This window comes from Equus caballus, chromosome X (assembly GCF_041296265.1).
Source record: "Equus caballus isolate H_3958 breed thoroughbred chromosome X, TB-T2T, whole genome shotgun sequence".
Classification (NCBI taxonomy): domain Eukaryota; kingdom Metazoa; phylum Chordata; class Mammalia; order Perissodactyla; family Equidae; genus Equus; species Equus caballus.
Window position 1 is genome coordinate 105,636,070 of NC_091715.1, and position 21,611 is coordinate 105,657,680.

Below are 21,611 nucleotides of genomic sequence, written 5' to 3' on the forward strand. Positions count from 1 at the left end.
TGAGAATCCACTTGGAAAGATGATAAAGCCTCAATAATATGATCACACATACCCAATACATAATGCTAGAGAATGCCAGCACTCAAAGACTGGGAATGAGCATATACTCTGACACAGTAGAGTCTGTTAACTATTTTACTTCAAATGGAGGCCCAAGTAGTCATGGGGTAATGGCCTTCCATTTTTAGCTATGAAAGCTCAGGGAGAGCATTTTTGAGACCCATGCAGATCCCCAAATTTATGGAAATTTTCTGGGTGAAATTGTAACTTACATTGCTAATCTCTGACTGATCTTGACCAAAGGATGGGCCAAAATAAGACTAGCTGTTAGGAATAGGGATAATACTGAATGATACCCATGGATTCCCCAGGGGAGGGAGATGGCCTTGCTGCACAACAGTCAGTGGGAACCTATAACTGTATAGTAATGTGAGTTGAGGCAAATGATTGGCTTTGTCCTCCGCTAACATGGGACCTAGAAATTACAGAATCATTGCCACTTGTGGTAATGCTTGTCCATAATAATATCTGATACATGGGCAAAGAACAATTCTTCTAGGAAGGTTTAGTAAACACTCTGTGATACTTCCTGATTGATTTTGTAACCAAACCAAACTGTATCATAACCATATTGTGATATGGTGTAATACTGGTATTGTTGGTAAGATTCAGCTACCTTATATAAGTAGATCATTTGATAATCAAATGATTGGGAGATTAAACTAAAACCTCCCCAGGATGTAATACCAATAAAGAGTGATTGGCCTGAGGAAGGATTAGACTTAGTTCATTACTATATCTAAATAGCTCTTTACAGTTTATCACAAAGTTCAAGTGGCCATAGATCAAGGGAGTAAACAGATAATTAAATTAGTACAACAATATAAATATATTTGAAATGGTCTTATAAACTGGAAGAATTGTTTCTCTGAGCCTATTTTCACCCTTCATTGGCTTCTGCAAGTATTAGATATGCCTTTGTTGTTCTTACTGTACCTTAAATATACATGCTGTACTAATTGTAGAAGCCCAAATAACTATGATGTTTTGTTGTTAAAAAGACCTTGATCGAGAGCGAGAGGGTGGATTGTGAGGAAGGAGATAACACAGTAGATCTAGTTGCTTACTCCTTGCAAGTCTCCAAGGGAACCATGATTGGCCTTTGGCCAGCCCTTGGAATGTGGCCCTCAAAGTGTTCTTTATGTTGGTGATTGATGACTTTGTTATACACACCTGGAGTAATGGACCATGTTGTATAAGCTTGTCATGGTTGCTTGGCCTAACAATGAAGACTGATGATATGCACCTAGTTTCATTGTTGGGGTCCTGAGTTTTGGGCAGCATGGCCAGTTGCTAGCAGGATTACCTAGTGACCAGCCCCTCCATCTGAGCCTCAGACCCTGAGACTCAGTGTTGTTCCCTGAGAAGAGATATGCCACACATGTCCTTGTAGTTTGCTGCCAAAGAGATAGCACTCCTCTGTGGTCTCAGATGAGGAAGGACTAAGCTACATTAACATCTTAAAATTTGTCCCTGAACTTAAAACATGACTAAAAATATCTGAAATATTTCTGGTTACATTAGATTTTCTCTACTAGTACTTGAAATTAACTGGAAGATTTCTCAGGGGTCTGCGTATGCTATAAATATATACACGTTTGTGGTTGGTGTGTTTGTATGTATGTATCCATTCCTGCCTAAATTTGAGAATTAATTAGAGCCTTATACAAAACCATTATTTTGGCTCTTACATAAGAAGAGTAGATTAAACAAATTCTCGTCTGAGTAGGACCTAGTTTATTAGTCTTTCCTCACTGCTCTTCCTTCCTGTGCATTTCCTCACACTGTCCACAGTGGCCACCTTCATGCAAGTGGTCTGCACTCTTTATTCCCAACTCTGTAGTTCCCTATTATGGGGAGCTATTTTATAGCCTGGACCTCCTCTTTCCTTTAGAAATACTTTCATTAAAATATTATGCATAGATTTTTGTTGGGAAAAAATAGATTTCTTTCAATTCTCATATATCTAAACAGCAACGTGACTCAGACATGGATTTTGTTCACAGAAATATATCTGAGGAAAAGAATCCTCTTACCATACTTCTTGATTTTAATATCCTGTTTTATAAATTCTGAGCCAGATTTTTATTTTGAAAACGTGGTGACTTGAGTACAGGAAAATCCAGTTTGCTTATATCCACCCTCCTTTCTTTCTTTTGCATACCCTTCCCCCATCGAGGAATTAGGTTTGACTGCATACCTGGTGTTATCCATGTGAGTTTCAGTTAAGCTAAAAGCTGAATGCCTTGGGACCAAAAACCAGGCTGACAAGTCACCAGATTGAAACATTTATTTTACTTAACTGGATATAAATACACAAGTGAACTAGGTAGAATATCTTTGAGTTCACTATAATTTAAAAATTGAACATTGTAATATAGGATAAGAATTGGCCTGACTTTTCATTTTCACCCCAAATAAAGTCTCACTCAGAACCAAAAAAACTATATAACTGAGATTCTTCAGTGACTAGAATGATCACAGCTTTTGAGAGTGGTGACATTAAGCTTCTGTTAAGCAGATCGGCCAGTGACCAAGCTTCTTTGAATCACTCTTCAACTGTGCTGCCAGATATTCCCCGACCAGGTACCTCTTAGGATTGGGGGGCGGAGGGGAGAGTGTGTTGGTATAAAATACTGGCTTAAAAGAGGTCCCCAAATCACAGTAACCAATTTAGGACGGATTTGAAGACTGGATAATAGCTGACTTTGAGGCGTTTTTTTCTTATTTCTTTCATTTATCTTCTTCACAAGGAATGTGAAGCCTTTTAAAGGCTTCTTTGCTATTACACAATGGAGGCAGTGTACGATAGTGGACAGATCATGGGCTTTAAAGCCAGATAGAACCTGAGCTTGAATTGAATCACAGCTCTGCAACTAACCAGCTGCCTGGACTTGAGTCAGTCTTCTGAATCTTTTCTTTTGTATAAAATTTATATATTAAAATACCTATTCCATAAAGTTGTTAATGATTAAACAAGACGATACATGTAAAAAGCTTAGGGTTGAATCTGACACATGGTAGGAAGCCAATACATGTTCCTTAAACCTTTCTTTTCCCAAATTTAGTGAACTAGAGGATTTTAATGAGTAGAACTGTGACTTGGATGAGAAAATCATGAAAATCTGTTTTTATTTTCTAAATTCAGAAGCTATTCTTTGAGCAACTACTAGGCACTATGAGAAATTTTAAAAAATGATTAAGGCCCAGTCTTCCAGCTACTTACAGTCTAGTAGGAGAGAAAGACACATGAATAATATAATTACAAAATATGATAAGAGGTAGAAACAGTGTGGTATTGAAATTTATAGGGTAGGAGAGAATTCTGAAATGGTCAAGAGGCATTGAAAAAGTGTCCAACGTAATTTCTGTAACAAAGTAGTTATATTCTTGAAGTTCTGTTTCTTTGTGGGTTTTTTTGCAGGGGAAGATTGGCCCTAAGCGAACGTCTGTTGCCAATCTTCCTTCTTTTTTCTTCCTTTTCCCTCCCTAAAGCCCCAGTACATAGTTGTGTATAGTTGTGAGTTCTTCTGGTTCTTCTATGTAAGCCACCACCACAACATGGCTACTGACAGACCAGTGGTGTAGTTCCGCATCCAGGAACTGAACCTGGGCCACCAAAGCAGAGCATGCCATATTTTAACCATTAGGCCATCAGGGCTGGCTCTTGAAGTTCTGTTTTTTAAGTAATAAAATACAAATTACAGTTTGCACTGGGGCATATTGTCTTTAAATGTTGAGGCATATTTGGGTACCCAGAAGTTTGATTTAAATAATAATATCCAAACATATGTATTTAAGATAAACTACTTGGTCTTAATGTTGTTCTCATATTTAAGTTTTCAGAGGAATGAATGCATCTTGGAAACTCTTGCTATCAGTGTGACAGTGAAATATTTTGAGTACTAATGGCAGTTTTGCGAGTGACCTTCATTCAAGCTCTAAAAGTACAATTTGTGCTTCTTACCAAAATCATGTGTCTCACATTCATATTTAAAGAAAGTGGCTTTTCTTTTCCTTATAAAGCTCAGTAGAAGTTATTGGAAATATCCAAATTTCCTTTTAAACAAATTTTTTTATTCCAGAGCTACTTTTTTAAACATTGGTTTGTGCTATGCTGCAAATCTTTTATCAGAGATCCTTCATAATCAAGTCCCTTGCTTAGGATCTTCTGGAATCTTGGATTTTGTCCCGTTTTTTTTTATCCCCCCACTTTTTTTTAGCATTAGTTTTAATGTAAGTTCTACTGTTCTAATTGGCATAGACTTGAACATTACATTTAAAGCTTGCCTTCAATCCCACCCCTTAAATTATATTTGCATTAGTCTTGGATAAAATTAAAGTAAGTTACGTATTTAGTGTTCATTCCTAATAAATTGATAAGCATAGCACTGGAGACTCAGGTATTTATATTGTGTTGAATTGAATATTTTTCAATGAGAAATTAGACTTAATCAAGTAAATACCCTAGAGATGCATCACTTCCTTGTGAGTACATTTCCCCAATGGTGTCATAGTACTTGTTGCTTAAGCCCAAATCAGAAGTGCTTTAAAGACAGAATATAAAATGATTGTCAAAGGCTTATCATCAACTACATTTTTTCCTTTTCCCATTTTCTCTTGTTGGCTCTATTTTTTGTCATTTGTATTTTTCTCATCTTGGTGTCTAAATAAATCATCTATGTGAAAAGAAGCAGTGACATTTGGAAGTCTAGGCCAGGACCAGGACCCTGTGGGCATGCTGGTTGTTCACTGTAAGGACTGGCCACAATTTGACAGACAATAGAATCCAGGAGTTGGAAAAACTTGAAAAGGCAGCTAACTTGTAGATGGATGTATTGTAAATAATCTTGGAATATGAAGAGCAGAGTTCTAGTACCAGCTCTATCATTTAGAGGCTGCATGCCCTTTTGGATGAGTTATTTTACTTTTCCAAGCCTCCACTTGCTCATCTTTAAAATGGGGATATTATCTTCTTCAGGGTATTGTTGCAAGGATTAAATGAGGTAATAGATATCAAAAATAATTTTTAAATTATAAAACAACTATGAATATAAGGAAGTAGTAATACTAGCTTCTTGCTCCAAGCTAGTCAAAAAAGATGGTTACCTTGATATCAGGGCAAGGAACACAACTCTGTGCTTTGGTAGAACTGACACTAACCAACTCTGAAAGCAAAGAAATAGTTTGGCTTGTAATCTCCTTGGCATTAAGCTGAATACCGTTCACAAAATGATGTCTGATATAGGAAACAGGTTTGGGTATTAAGGAATTTCCTCACCTATCTATACTCATAGATTATTCCCTTCCAGAGCATATTTGCCACAGATGTGTATAAACATGTTACAAGAACCCGTTATGCTTATTGATGAATAGTACTTTATATTTTCATTTAATAAACATTTTATTGAGTGTCTATTATATGCCAGACATTATTCTGGATACTTTACTTACATTGTCTCTAATTTTCACATAACCTTGGTGTCAGGTGGGGGGTCTCTCTGCTGGGGATGGACAGAGGGTACATATAGGGCAATGAAGAGGCTGTTTACATTCTCACAATGACCTCTAGCTCTGAGGGCCTCCTTTTTGCTGAATTTCTATTGTTTGTTCATTTTACAGTTCAAATTGGAAGATTGCTTATCGTCTTGCCATGTTGTACATGCTTATTCTGTATTCCACACAGCATCCACTCAAAGTGTGAAACCTAGCCTCTTCTCCAGTTTAGGCATAGATTATATTCACTTGAGGCATTTGTGTATATGGTCGATTTTACTAAAGGGGAAGGAAGGATTTAGTTGCAGCATCACAAATAACTTCAAATTAACATCTCATACCACCTGGGATTTTTTTCCTCTGGCCAGTTCACCCCACTTGGAGGGACAGTCTCTCATTGATTACTCTCTTTCTCATCTTTCCCTCACATCTTTGATTTCTCCCTATACCCCAACTGCGCTGCTGATTCAATTATGTAAAATATTTTAGGAAAGGCTTATTTCCTAAATGAGCCTTGGGCTTTCCTTTGCATATCCAGACCCATCTAAGTATTAGCTCAGTGAAAAAGTAAAAAATAGCCTACTACTCTCGCTTTCAGGATCCATCCTCCTTATAAGGCAGTAATGGTTACAAATAGCTTTTTTTCCCATAATACCAAATAACACTGTAAGGGTTGGTATCATCCTCATTTTATAGATGAGTAAAAAACTCAAAGAATTAAATGATTTGTCCAGAATTAAAGTCAGATTTTGAATCTAGGTCCATTTGAATCCAGATCCTGTGGACTTTCTACCAAATAAGACATGATTCAAAAAAGAAATTGGAAAAGATGCACTTTAAGGTCTTCTGATCTTGAAAATAGGAAATTGCTTTGAAAATTCATAGCATCTGAATCCATTCGGAATAGGAACAGGTAGCTTTACCATTGTAGCACAAGGATGCTGTTTAAGAAGGTAGGGAAATACATTAAGTGACAAGTTTCAGTGATTTGAAAAATCCTGCGTGATATCAGATAAATGGGACATTTATTATGGTTAATTAAATTTCATCTTTTAAAATTCATTTATGCATTGATTGTACCTAATAAATATTTATTAATCCTTTCCACCTTTTGCATTGTATTTCTTTTAAAATAGGTTTTCTAATACCTGCTGTTTTTTTATTACAGAGACAATTAAAGGCAGATGCTAAAAAGGCTATTGGAAGGCTTCAACTGCGCACACTGAAACAAGGAGACAAGGTGCATTTATGACTTTTAAATGCTATTTGTTTTAAAGCAATGCTTAGCAAGCCATTATTAAAGCTAAGTGTTCTTCCAAAGTATGCTTTTCCTTGGAACTTATGAATCTTACTGCCTTTTTAAAAATCTGTTTGATGCTGGAGGTAGGCTGAATAATGGCTCCGAAAGATATCTAGGTCCTAATCCGTGGAACCTATGAATGTCACCTTATATGGCAAAAAAAGACTGCAGTTGTGATTAAGTTAAGGATCTTGAGATGGGGAGATTATCCTGGATTATCTGGGTGGGTCCTAAATTTAATCACAGTGTCATTATAGAAGGAAGGAAGAGGGAGATTTGACTTAGTATAGTAGGAGATGCAACGATGGAAGCAAGAGGTTGAGTGATGCAAGAAAGGGGCCATAAGCCAAGGAATGCAGACAGCCTCTAGAAGCTGGAAAAGATAAGGAAAAGGATTCTCCCCTGAAGCCTTCAAAGGAGCACAGCACTGCCAATACCTTGATTTTTAGACTTCTGATTTCCAGAACAATAAGAGAATAAATTCGTATTATTTTAAGCCACTAAATTACGGTAATTTGTTACAGCAATAACAGGAAACTAATACAATGCTTCAGTACAACTTTAATTGAACATCCATTTTCAGATTTAGGACAGTTGAAAGCTACCACTGATATGTAAAACAAGTATCAAAAATAGCTATAGAATTTATTGGAATAAAAAATACCATCTATAATAGCATCAAAACCATTAAATACTTAGGTATCAATCTTACAAAATATGTGCAAGATCTATATGCTGAAAATTGTAAAACACCAAAGAAAGAAAGAAATCAAAGAATAGATAAATGGAGAGAGACATCATGTTCATAGGGCAGAAGACTCACTTATCGAGTTGTCAATTCCGCCAATCTATAATCTATAGATTCAATGCAGTTTTAATTAAAATCCTAGTGGTAACTTTTGTATAAATCAACAAGTTGGTTGTAAGTTTACGTGGAAAAGCCAAAGAACTAGAGCAACCAAAATAATTTTGATAAAGAAGAACAAATTTGGATTGCTCACATTACCTCATTTGCAGAATTATTTTCAAGCTACAGTAGTCAAGATATTGTGGTACTGGAGAAAGGATAGACCTTTAGATCAATGGAACAGAAGACTCCAGAAATAGACCCACACGTAAATGATCAATTGATTTTCAACAAAGGTGCAAAGGCAATTCAATGAAGAAAGGATAGCCAATTGTTGGCTTTCTATATGTAATGATTGGATATCTATATGCAAAAAAATGAACCTCAAGCCATACATCATATACCCTCTGTAAAAATTAGCTCAAAATGGACCACAGACCTAAATACAAAACCTAGAACTGTGAAATTTTTAGAAGAAAACTTTGGAGAAAGCTATCTTCGTGAATTGAGGTAGGCAGAGATTACTTAGGTATGACAGGAAAACAAGTCCATTAAAGAAAAAAATGAGAAATTTAACTTTATCAAAGTTAAGAATTTTTGCTCTTTGAAAGATGCTGTTAAGAGAATGAAATTACAAGCCGTATACTGGGAGAAAATATTTACAAATCACATATCTGATAAACTGTATTCAGAATATATTAAAAACTCTCCAGACTCAACAGTAAGAAAACAACCTAATGAAAAATGGGCAAAAAAGACATTTTACCAAACAATATATATGGATAGCAAAAAAACACATAAAAAGATGCTCAACATTATTAGTCATTAGGGAAATGCAAATTGAAACCACAATGAGATACTACAGCACATTCATTAGAATGACTAAAACAAATACTGACGATACCAAGAGCTGACTAAGATGCGGAACAACTAGAACTCTCATACATTTGCTGATGAGAATGCAGTGTACAGGCAGTTTGGAAAACAGTTTGGCAGTTCTTTATGAAGTCAAATATATACTTTTCAAACAACCCAGCAATCTTACTACTAGATATTTACCCTACAGGAAAAAAATATGTTCACATAAAAACATGTATGCAATTGTTCCTAGCAGCTTTATTCATAATTACCAAAAACTGGAAAGAACCCAAATGTCCTTCAACTGGTGAATGGATAAACAATTGTGGTATATCTATATTCTGGAATACTATTTAGCAATAAAAAGGAGGGGACCCTACTGATAGATCCAGCAACATGGATGAATCTCAAATGCATTATGTTAAGTGAAAGAAGCCACACTCAAAGGCTAGATAGTGCACAATTCCATTTATATGACATTCTGGAAGAGCCAAAATTATAGGAACTGAAAACAGATCAGTAGTTGCCAGAGAGTGGAGGTGAGAGGAGGGGTTAACTACAAAGGGGTACAGAGGAATTTCTTGGGGTAATAGAACTATTCTATATCTTGATTGTGGTGGGGATTAAGTGACTGCATGTTCGTGTACTAAAAAGAGTGAATTTTGCTGCATGTGGATTATACCTTAATTTTTCTTAATGGGAAAACATAGCTATAGAACTTGTAGAAATGGCATTTGTGAATTCTAAAACCAGGAAAAACAGTTTAAATCAGTGCTACAAGTTTCTCTTTGTACTGCTCTTTTGGTTGACTTTATTCTTTTACCTTTTCTAAATCTAAATTATTTTATTTTCAAATTTCAGTTATACAATACAATGTTATCAACTATAGTCACCATATTTTACGTTAGATCCTCAGACCTTATTCATCTTATAACTGAAAGTTTGTACCCTTTTACCAACCTTGCCCTGTTCCCCCCATCCCCCTGCCCCTGGCAACCACTTTTCTACTCTCTGTTTCTATAAGTTTGACTGTTTTTTTAGATTCCAGTTAAGTCTGAATAATTTTAAATCACTTATTGAAACGTAGTCATTTAGTGATATGATGTTCCTCCTACTGTAGGAATTTATGCAATTTAAATATGTGTATATTCTGATCTTGCTCTGTACTTTAATGTACTTTTCTTATCCATCGGAGTAACAATAACTATTTGCTCATAGGAAATTGGCCCTGATGGAGATAGTTGTGCCGTGTGCATTGAACTATATAAACCAAATGATTTGGTGCGCATTTTAACCTGCAAGTAAGTTTGATTTTCTTTTATATCATCGGTAAGAATAGCTGATTTACAAAAATAATTGTAATGGGGGAAACTATTTTGAATGTTCCCACATTGATGTAAAGAGAGTGTATATTTGTAAATTGTTCTCATTTAAATATAGGTGAATGCTTTATTTTTTAATATCATTGAAATTGGTATAAGTCTAAAGTTCCCATAATCTGGCACAGTTTGGAAAGTAGTTCTATATGAAACTGAGAACTTAGCACCATAATTTTATATAGGTATTTAATTTAATTTAAATTCAATTATTTACTTATTTAATTTAAGGTCATTCTAATAATCCTATTGGGGAAAAAATAAAATAAACTTATGAGCACCTACTTGGAAGTCTTCATTCCTAGTTCTTTATTATCTGTCTCCTAAAAGTTGTTCTTAACACTGTCTTTTAGGTAGTAAATAGTTTTTTCTTGGAACGTATCACATTGCCTAAGGAATCAGCATTATGTTGTACTCTGTACTTTATTGTACTATATTATTGAGAATGATGAACTGTGCCATTTTATAGTTAGAGAATGACAACACGATTAAGATCTGAAATACTGAACAAAGTCTTAGTTCAGGTAGCATCTTAGCCATTTTTCAAGTAATTAGTATTGAAAATAGTTTCTTTTTTAAGTTAGGGTAATGAGGCTTTTATATTTAAAAGTATAGTATTATGAAATTTCCAAATTTTGTTTCTGTGGCTCCTTCTTAGTATTTATGCTGTAATAGTGTGTTTAAAAGAAAAAAGGCATATTCAAAGACTAAGTAAAATTACGGGGTAACTTGTCAATATATTAGGCAAAGTAGAGCCACTGCTTTACAACTGATAACTAAATTATGTGTTTTTTCCTTCATTAGCCATATTTTCCATAAGACATGTGTTGACCCTTGGCTGCTAGAACACAGGACTTGCCCCATGTGCAAATGTGATATACTCAAAGCTTTGGGAATTGAGGTAAACATTGCTAAACTATTTACATGAAGGAACTTAAGCAGTCTGTTATTTATGTAGGTGGGCCTTCAGGAAAATAACATCCTTATTTTTTAGCTGTGTAATGTACCAGACTTACAGTTTATACTGAAAATTGGAACTGTTTACATCATAGTGACAGTGAGGTGCCATGTTGGACCACCTCCATTTTCCTTCTTCCTCCCTCTCCTCAAATGTACTGATTGTTTGGTCAGAATGTGAAGTGATAGCCATATAAACTACCAACTGGCTTCTGATACCCCTTGCTGTTTTTTACTCTCTTACTATTGCATAGCAACCACACTTGTAATTAAATGAGCATGTATAGTTTGAGAAAGCGCAATAGATATTAAATTATAATTATATTTGGTAAATGAAAAAAACTACCTATTTCACAAGACACACAACAGAAGGTTGAGCTCAACAAAATCTTCGTGACTTGAAGAGATACGTAGATGACAGTGATTCTCAATTCCCCTAGGGGACAGCATTAATTTTTTTTTTAGTGCCTTCCTTGTACCAGGCATTATATTATGAAGTGCTGGGATCACCCAGATAAACATGTCAAATGTGAAGGCAGTCTGCCTATAACATCTTTCACCCCATTGGTGGACCCAGATACTCCAACTGCTCTGGCTGAGACCAGCAGGAGATTTTTGTGATCATCAAAAGGGATTACAGGTTTGAAAGGTTAAGAAGCATTGCTCTAATATCGCCTATGAAGAAACTTTGTAATGATATGTCAAGGAAAAGCATGCACTATGAGAGTCTTTTAATTTGTTCAAATGCTTTCCAAAGGTGGATGTTGAAGATGGATCAGTGTCTTTACAAGTCCCTGTATCCAATGAAACATCCAATAGTGCCTCCCCTCATGAAGAAGATAATCGCAGTGAGACTGCGTCATCTGGATATGCTTCAGTTCAGGGAGCAGATGAACCGCCTTTGGAGGAGCACGTGCAGTCAGCAAGTAAGCACCATTCTGAGAGGCAATGAGTGCTCCACAAATGATCCATTGTGGATCATATGCCCAGCAGAGTACTCCTGCTTTTTAGCATTTGTTCCATTCATCCCTTAACACATTCCAGGTTTTTTCTAGTAATAACGATGCAATGCAAGAGGCACCCCTACCTTAACTTAGTATACACATATTCAAATGTACCTGAAACAGATGAAATGCATCAGGAGTGGGGACTATTCACAGAAGAAAAATTTTGTTGGAAAGCTTCTCTCTGATGCATTTATGTGTTAGCTTATTAACTTACAGAGGCTAAAGAGAAACTTTAAACTTTAGAAGCCGTTGTTTATTGCAGATCAATCAGAAACTAAACTAAAGGAGTCCTGAAATGATCAAATAGAATTCAATTTACAAAAGCTTGATTTATACACAACTTTTCAGGAACTCATCCTTTGCACAGTTTGGAAACTGTGCTTAAGAATGATATGTGCTGCCGCCTGTTGATTATTTACCATGAAATGAACAAACCATGGAAACTAAAATTGAAAATACTATTTTCAAAATTCACGTGAATCAGGGGCTGGCCCCGTGGCCGAGTGGTTAAGTTCGCGCGCTCCGCTGCAGGCGGCCCAGTGTTTCGTTGGTTCGAATCCTGGGCGCGGACATGGCACTGCGCGTCAGACCACGCTGAGGCAGCGTCCCACATGCCACAACTAGAAGAACCCACAATGAAGAATATACAACTATGTACCGGGGGGCTTTGGGGAGAAAAAGGAAAAAATAAAATCTTAAAAAAAAAAAATTCACGTGAATCAGCATTGCAACTTGGTAATGTCATACCTGTGGAGAAATTTTAGGGAATTCTGTTACCTTTTTCCTTAGAAAGAGAAAACCCCTATACGAATTATTTTTCCTGTCTTTAACTTCCACCCTTTTCATGGTTTTTCTTGGTTTGATAGTTTTTTCTCAGTCCTCATTTTGAGATAACCTAGTTCTGGCATAAAAGTAGAAGGAAAACTAAATGTCATGATGACTTGTGAAAGTTTCAGCTTCATGTGACATAAACCTTTGTACTCTGTAGGCTTATCAGTGCTATAGATACCATTTCTGAAGAAATCACAAAGAATATTATCATGCAAAAACAAACCTCATATTTCTTGTAATCTAATCTTCAGACGTCCTAGAGCACAAAGTAGTCATAAAAATCTTAGCAGTCTGTGGATTATTCTACCTATAATAGAGAATCATTGTCTGTTTGCCCCAGATGATTTTTTGTTCCCATTGCTGTGTGGTAATAGAATCCAGTAAAGATAAAGGAGAGCGTACAGGACAATTCAGTTTATTGCTAGGCTTATTTTTAAAAGTTCCAACCTACTTTTTTGTGTTCTCTTCTTCTTGGGGAGGAGGGTGGTAAGCAGAAAAATTTTTGAGAAGCAAATGAGAATTTGAGAAGCAAATGAAATGATGATCCACATTCTTCCTCCAGTGTTCTTTATCTGGATGAATAGTACTAATACCCACCCAGGTACCTCAAACCAGAAACTAGGGAGGTCCCAGATTCTTCTCTTTCCCCTTTCCTATTGATGCAATATCCTTCTTCTTTAATCCAGCCCTTAATTTACAGCCTTAATTCCACAGTCTTAGTCTGAGCCACTATCTTCTCTCTGCCCATTCCTTCCGCTCTTCTTCCCCCAAGAAATTGGGGGAGCCCATTCTAAATCTCGTTCCTCCTTTACAACTCGCCCCTCTTTGAGAAGCCTCCATTGACTCGCATGTGTGGCTCTACTGTCTGCTTCCATAGAACTTCTATCATTGCACTTACTGCACTGAATTGGATTAAAACTTTTAAAAGTTCGTTTGGGTAGGGACAGTGTCTTATTCATTGTTGTATACTCAGCACCTAGCACAGCCTGCCACATAGTAGATACTCAAAGAAGTATTGAATGAATGACCACACAGAATAGATTTAATTTTATTTAAGATTATGTATTACTAATTTGGGTATCTTTCCTATTAAGCATTGATTATTATGGCGATAGTTGATTTAAATAACTTTGTAAACATACAGTTGATTTGTTTATGTGTGTGTGTCCCATCCTTGTGCTAAGTTCTATTAGAGCACTGATTTTCAAACATAACCATATATCAAGTCACCTGGAGGGCTTGTTAAAACAGAGGGGCCGCCACCAGTTTCTGACTCAGTAGGTCTGGGGTAGGGCCTGAGAATTTTCATTTCTAAGAAGTTCGCAGGTGATACTGATACTGCTGGTCCAGGGACCACACCTTCAGAACCACTGCATAAGGGCCCCAGTTCTTAACCTTAGCTGCACATTAGAATCACCCGGAGAAACTTCAAACATTACTGATGCCCGGGCTCTACCTTAGAATGGTTGAATCAGAATCCATGAGGGGTGGGGCGCAAGCACAGGTATTTTTAATTTTTTTAATTTTAATTTTGAAATAATTTCAGGCTGACTGAAAAAAAGTTTCAAAAATAATACAAAGAATGCCCTATACCCTTCCCCCAACTTCTCCAAATGTTAACATCTTATATAACCATATACAATTATCAAAACCAGGAAATGAACTGGCAAAATATTATTAACTAGGCTACAGATCTTACTCAAATTTCACCAATTGACCCACTAATGTCCTGTTTCTCTCCTAGGATCCCACATTGCATTTCCTTTCTTCTCTTTTTTTTTCCAGCTTTATTGAGATATACTTGACATATAACATTGTGTAAGTTTAAGGTGTACAACATGATGATTTGAATCACGTATATATTGCAAAATGATTACCACAGTAAGGTTAGTTAACAAATCCATCAGCTTGCATAATTAAAATTTGTGTGTGTGTGTGTATGTGGTGAGAACATTTAAGATCTACTCTCTTAGCAGCTTTCAAGTATACAATACACTCTTGGTAACTATAGTCATCATGCTGTACATTAAGCCCCAGAACTTATTCATCCTATAACTGGGAATTTGTACCCTTTGACCAACATTTCCCCATTTCTCTCACACTCCTAGCCCCTGGAAGCTACCATTCTACTCTCTGTTTGTATAAGTTTGCCTTTTTTTTTAATTTTAATTTTTTTTTTAGATTCCACATATAAGTGAGATCATACAGTATTTGTCTTTTTCTGTCTGACTTATTTCACTTAGCACAAGGCCTTCAAGGGTCATCCATGTTATTGCAAATGGCAGGATTTCCTTCTTTCTCCTTGCTGAATAATATTCCATTTTATATATACATATATATACACACACATATATATGTATATACACACACACATATATATACATATATATATACATACACACATTACTTTTTTACTACTTTTTTTTTTTTGGTGAGGAAGATTGGTGCCCTAAACTAGCATCTATTGCCAATCTTCCTTTTTGCTTGAGGAAAATTGTCCCTGAGCTAACATCTGTGCCCATCTTCTTCTATTTTTTGCATGTGGGACACCACCACAGCATGGGTTGATGAGTGGTGTGTAGGTCCACGCCCAGGATCTGAACCTGTTAACCCAGGCTGCCAAAGTGGAGTGCGTGAACTTAACCACATCACATTTTCTGAATCCATTCATCTGTCAATGGACACTTATGTTGTTTCTCTGTTTGGCTATTGTGAATAATGCTGCAGTGAACATGGAGGTGCAGATATCTCTTTAAGATGGTGATTGCATCTCCTTCGGATAAATACCCACTAATGGAGATTGCTGGATCATATGGTGGTTCTATTTTTAATTTTTTGAGGATCCTCCATTCTGTTTTCCATAGTGACTGCATCAATTTACATTCCCACCAGCAGTGCACAAGCGTTCCCTTTTCTCCACGTCCTTGCCAACATTTATCTCTCATCTTTTTTTTTGTTTTTTGAGGAAGATCAGCCCTGAGCTAACATCTACCAATCCTCCTCTTTTTGCTGAGGAAGACTGGCCCTGAGCTAACATCCCTGCCCATCTTCCTCTACTTTATATGTGGGACGCCTACCACAGCATGGCTTGGTGAGCAGTGTCACGTCCGCACCCAGGATCTGAACTGGTGGACCCCAGGCCACTGAAGCAGAAAGTGCAAACTTAACAGCACCACCAGGCCAGCCCCTATCTCTTGTCTTTTTGATAGTAGCTATTCTAACAAGTGTGTGGAGGTATCTCACTGTGGTTTTGATTTGCATTTCCCTGATGATTAGTCATGTTGAGCGTCTTTTTATGTACATGTTGGCCATTTGTATGTATTCTTTGGAAAAATATCTATTCAGTTCCTCTGCCCATTTTTTAATTGGATTATTCAGTTTTTTTGCTATTGAGTTGTATGAGTTCCCTATATATTTTGTATATTAGCCCCTTATCTCATATGTGATTTGCATATATTTTCTCCCATTCTGTGGGCTGCCTCTTCATTCTCTTGATTGTTTCTTTTGTGATGCTTTTTAGTTTGACGTTGTCCCACTTTTTGATTTTTGCTTTTGTTACTTCTGCTTTTGATGTCATATCCAAAAAATCATTGCCAAGACCAATGTCAAGGAGCTTTTCCCCTATGTTTTCTTCTAGGAATTTTATGGTTTCAGGTCTTATGTTTAAGCCCTTAATCCATTTTGAGTTCATTTTTGTGAGTGGTGTAAGATGTCCAGTAAGGGATCCAGTTTCATTCTATTGCATGTGAATATCCAGATTATCCAAGGCCATTTGTAGAAAAGACTATCTTTTCTCCATTGAATGTTTTTGACTCCCTTGTCAAATATTAGTCGACCACATATGCTTGGGTTTACTTCTAGGCTCTCAGTTCTGTTCCATTGATCTATGTGTCTGTTTTTATGCCAGTACCATATTATTTTGATTATGATAGCTTTGTAGTATACTTTGAAATCAGGAAGTGTGATGCCTCCTGCTTTGTTGTTCTTAGGATTGCTTTGGATATCTGGAGTCTTTTGTGGTTCCATATGAATTTTTGGATTTTTTTTTCTATTTCTGTGAAAAATGCTATTGGAAGTTTGATAGAGATTGCATTGAATCTACAGATGTCTTTGGGTATATGGACATTTTAACAATATTAATTCTTCTGATCCACGAACACAGGATATCTTTCAGTTTATTTGTATCTTCTTCCATATCTTTCATCAGTGTCTTATAGTTTTCAGAACAGATCTTTTACCTCCTTGGTTAAATTTATGCATAAGTATTTTATTGTTTTTGATGCTGCTTTAAATGAGATTGTTTATTTCTCTTTCAGATATTTCATTATTAGTGTACAGAAATGCAACTGATTTTTATATGTTGATTTTGTATGCTGCAAATGTACTGAATGCATTTATTAGTTTAACAGTCTTTTGGTCGAGTTGTTAGCATTTTCTCTATATAATGAGGTCATGTCATCTGGAAACAGAGTTTTACTTCTTCCCTTCCAATTTAGAAGCCTTTGATTTCTTTTTCTTGACTAATTGCTCTGACTAGGACTTCCAGTATTACGTTGAATAGGAGTAGCGAGACCAGGTACCCTTGTCTTATTTCTGATTTTAAAGGAAGAGCTTTCAGCTTTTCACCCTTGAGTGTGATGTTAGCTGTGGGTTTGTCATATATGGCTTTTGTTGTCTTTGGGTATATTCCCTCTATACCCAATTTGTTAAAAGGTCCATATTGCATTTAATTGTCATGTCTTCCTAGTCTCTAATCTGTGACTGTTCTTTAATCTTTGTCTTTCATGACCCTGACGCTTTTGAAAACTACTGGTCAGTTGTTTTGTAGAATATCCTCCAATTTGGACTTATCTGCTGTTTCCTAGTGATTAAATTCATTGTCCATTCCCTATTTCTGGCAAAAATACCACAGAAATGATGATGTACCCTTCTCTGCCTCACATCATATAATGAGGCACATGGTGTCCATGTTTTATTACTGATGATTTTAACTTTGCTCACTTGGTTAAGGTGGTGTCTGGTAAGCTTCTCCTTTTAAAGTTACTATTTTTCCCTTTATAATTATTAATTACCTTATAGAGAGACAGTTGGAGACTATGCAAATATCCTATTTTTCATCATACTTTTACCCACTAATTTTAGCATCACTGATGCTTGTTTGCAATAATTATTACTGAAGTGTGTGCCAAGTGATGATTTTCTATTTCCATCCTTTTTTCTACATTAATTAAGCTTCTATTTTAAGGAAGAGCTATCCTTTCTCCATTTATTTATTAAATTATTTATTTATAATAGTATGGACTCATAGATATTTCTTCTATTCTACAATATTATTCTCATGTTTTTTTTTTAAAGATTGGCCCTGAGCTAACATCTGTTGCCAGTCTTTTTCTTTTCTTCTTCTTCTCCCCAAAGCCCCCCAGTATGTAGTTATATATTCTAGTTATACGTCCTTCTGCTTCTGCTATGTGGGACGCCGCCTCAGCATGGCTTGATGAGTGGTGCTACGTCTGCACCCAGGATCCAAACTGGTGAAACCCTGGGCTACTGAAGCAGATCACGCGAACTTAACCACTCAGCTACAGGGCTGGCCCCTCTGGTGACTTTTATTGTTTAGATCATCCTAGATTTGGTCATTGGGAGCTCCCTCAAGTTGGTTTTTGTTTTCTTTCAACATGGCCCCTCAGTTTTTTGAGCACTGCCTTATTTTGTGGCACCACAAGATGTCCTAGGCCAGGGATTGTCAAACTTTTTCTGTAAAGGGCCAGATAGTAAATATTTTGGGCTCTGAAGGCCATAAGTCTTTGTTGCATTTTTTCTTCTTTGCTTTGTTTGTCTTACAACCTTTTAAAAATGTGAAAACTACTCTTATCTGTGCAGTTGACTTGCAGTCTGTTGTTTGCTCACCCCTAGGCTAGAATCTAAGTTAATTTTGCTCTCGCCCTGCCCTTGCCCTAGAATCAGCAATTTCTTCAGGGGGGCCATTTATTGGAGAACAGTACTTTGAAAACAAGATCTGGGCACTAGGTATGCTCATTGCTGTTGGGGTGTCATTGCTATTAGCCCTTTCAATGACTAAAGGTTAGAAGTATGTGTATGTACTCACACAAATATCCACACACCTCTATATCTGTCTATCTATCTATCTATCTATCTATCTATCTGTCTGTCTATATGTCTGTCTTTCTGTCTGTCTGAGAAACAGTGAGCTCATACTAATACATCTGATTCCAGTCTAACACCACAGAGTTTATTCTAGCCCTCCCCTTTCCTTATTTGCAACTCCTTTCTCTAACAGTGAGAAACCTGGCTCTCATTATCCACAATATATTTACTTATTTGTTCAATCCTAGAATACACAAAGTAATTTCAACATTGCTAACTCACACTCCTGTGAAAAACAATTTCACTAACTAGTGTAGTTCCCTTTGTTTTTAGCCTCTAGGATATAGTCAAAATACTGTTTTCCAAAGTTACTTACATTAGTTCTTTTCTTCCCCACTCTTTTCAGGATGGTTATATATTTTATTCATAATATAATTATGTTCATTTGTTACTGTTTGTATTCCATTTTGGGAACTCCCCCCAACTTCCTGGTTGGGTTTTTTTTTTTTAGTCTGTCTATCTATCTATGCATATGAAAAAGCATAGGTAATTTTTTAAAGCGCCCAAGTGATTGAAATGGGAAGCCAAGTTTAAGAACTGTTATGTTTAGGACAGAGAAGAAGCAGAAGACATAACTTTTGCTCTTAAGGAGGCTATAATCTAGGTAGAAGTAAACACACATGTGAATCAGAAAAAGAGTAATTGTAGATCAATATAATAATGTCATATGTGCTTTAGTAAGTATAGCATAAACCGTATAATTATTAAACAAACAGGGAATGAGTGGAATAATCCGAGTATGATGGAATTAGACAAGACAGCCTTCTTAGATATGAGTGTTGAATTTTGTCTTAAAGAAGAGAGAGGTGAAATCATCCTAAAATTGTCATTTTTTTTAAAGATGAAAATCTTCAGCTGGTAAACCATGAAGCAAATTCTGTGGCAGTGGATGTTGTTCCTCATGTTGACAACCCAACCTTTGAAGAAGATGAAACTCCTGATCAAGATAACGCTGTTCGAGAAATTAAATCATAAAATCTGTGTCAATAGAAAACTTGAACCTTTAGTAATAACAGAACTGCCAATCAGGGCCTAGTTTACTATTAATGAACTGGATAAACAATAAAGTAAGGATGATATTGAAAGTGCTGAGATGACTAATATTATGCTATAGTTAAATGGCTTAAAATATTTAACCTATTAACTTTTTTCCAAAAACTCATTATAATGTTTTTCATAGGCAAGTTTCCTCTCAATAGTGATAGCAACATTTTTAAACATTTAAAACTCTCTTCAAGTAGTCATGTTTTTCATTTATAACAATTTTCTTATAAAAAACATGGTTGCTTTTAAAATGTGGAGTAGCTGTAATCACTTTATTTTGTGATAGTATCTTAATTAAAAATACTACTACTTGAGCTTGGGCTATATGTGTCAGGGTTTTTCTCCAGGTGCTTATATTGATCTGGAATTGTAATGTAAAAAGCAATGCAAACTTAGGCTAGTACTTCATGAAATGTCTATTTAAGCTACATTAAGTTGATAGAACAAGATTAAAGCAAAATATTCATTTTAACTATTTCTTGTTTTTAAAATTAGGCTAAATGTACTTCATGTGAGTGTCAAGCATAGTTTATCAGAGAATATGGACTGGACTGGATTGATTGGTATATTAGTGACACCAATTTCACATGTGATTATAGACAAAAAGTTTCCTTACAAAAATGCCGTATAACTATTTCTCAAACTTTACTTATGGGATTTTCAAAAGCAGAGTGTATAAATTATCATACTATTTGAAAATGATAATGAGTAAGTCACACAAAAATTGGTAATTGATCTTTGTGTATGAATTAGTCTACAGAAATTAGTCTATAGAAAGTGTTCTCCAAACAATGTTGACTTTGAAAATTGAGTTTACATTTTACCTAAATGGGCTTAAATTACACTAGGTAAAGTAAAATTCTGTCCATGTAGCTATAAATTTCGTGAATGCATTTTCTTGGTGTTTGAAAAAGAATTGGGGGGGGGGGTGGGGAGAATTCCAGGTGCCTTAATATAAAGTTTGAAACTTCATCCACCAAAGTTAAATAGAGCTATTTAAAATGCACTTTACTTGTATTCTGTGTGGCTTATCTTTGGTTTTAGAGTTTTGTTTCCAGCGAAAATTCAGCAGAATTTAGGCGAAAGCAGAAAAGACATGTATTTTTGTTTGCTAAGTGTAGAATGGATGAAACCATTGCATTCTTGTATACTGATTTGAAATGCTGTAAATAAGTTCCAATTTGTATTGATTCTCTTTAAATATGAAATGTAAATAAAATATTCCAATAAAAGTTTGGTATTTAGTTTAGCTATCATATATTAACTTTCCATATATGCTTGGGTTTGGGAGGAAAAATGGTTGGATGTAAATGGTCATTGATATGTTTGGTCAATAAAAACTAAAACTTTAGCATGATCTATATTTACATATTTCATTACATAGAGAGAAACTGCTGCTATTGTAATATAACTGAACCTGCAATGAATTATTTTTCAATGTTGGCAAGGTAAATAATGAGGTTGACCACTGATAAGATAAGATTAGAAAAAGAACTTGATGCCAGTCCATCTTTATATTACCCAAGACATAAGGCCATTTTATTACTTTAAAGTTTTCTTTTCCTTCAACCTTCTCTTTGGCAGTATGATTGTTGGGATGCTGTTAATGAGTTAAGTGCATCTCTTTCTTTTGTAAAACATGTTAAGAATAAACAGGTGCTTGGAACACT

General features: G+C 35.7%; 1 protein-coding gene across 3 annotated transcripts in view; it reads left to right on the forward strand.

The window, feature by feature from the left end:
* RNF128 (ring finger protein 128) overlaps positions 1 to 21,298 on the forward strand; it is a 79,855-nt gene extending 58,557 nt beyond the window's left edge. For 2 of the 3 annotated variants that reach the window (XM_003365831.5, XM_001492036.5), the window contains exons 3-7: positions 6,725 to 6,796; positions 9,780 to 9,862; positions 10,742 to 10,838; positions 11,652 to 11,820; positions 19,739 to 21,298. In XM_003365831.5, the coding sequence (XP_003365879.1) occupies positions 6,725 to 6,796; positions 9,780 to 9,862; positions 10,742 to 10,838; positions 11,652 to 11,820; positions 19,739 to 19,872 (555 nt within the window). In that variant the 3' untranslated portion in view covers positions 19,873 to 21,298. The remainder of the gene's footprint in view (positions 1 to 6,724; positions 6,797 to 9,779; positions 9,863 to 10,741; positions 10,839 to 11,651; positions 11,821 to 19,738) is intronic. The other variant, XM_023633276.2, reaches the window with a different exon arrangement.
* Positions 21,299 to 21,611: the final 313 nt, after the last annotated feature.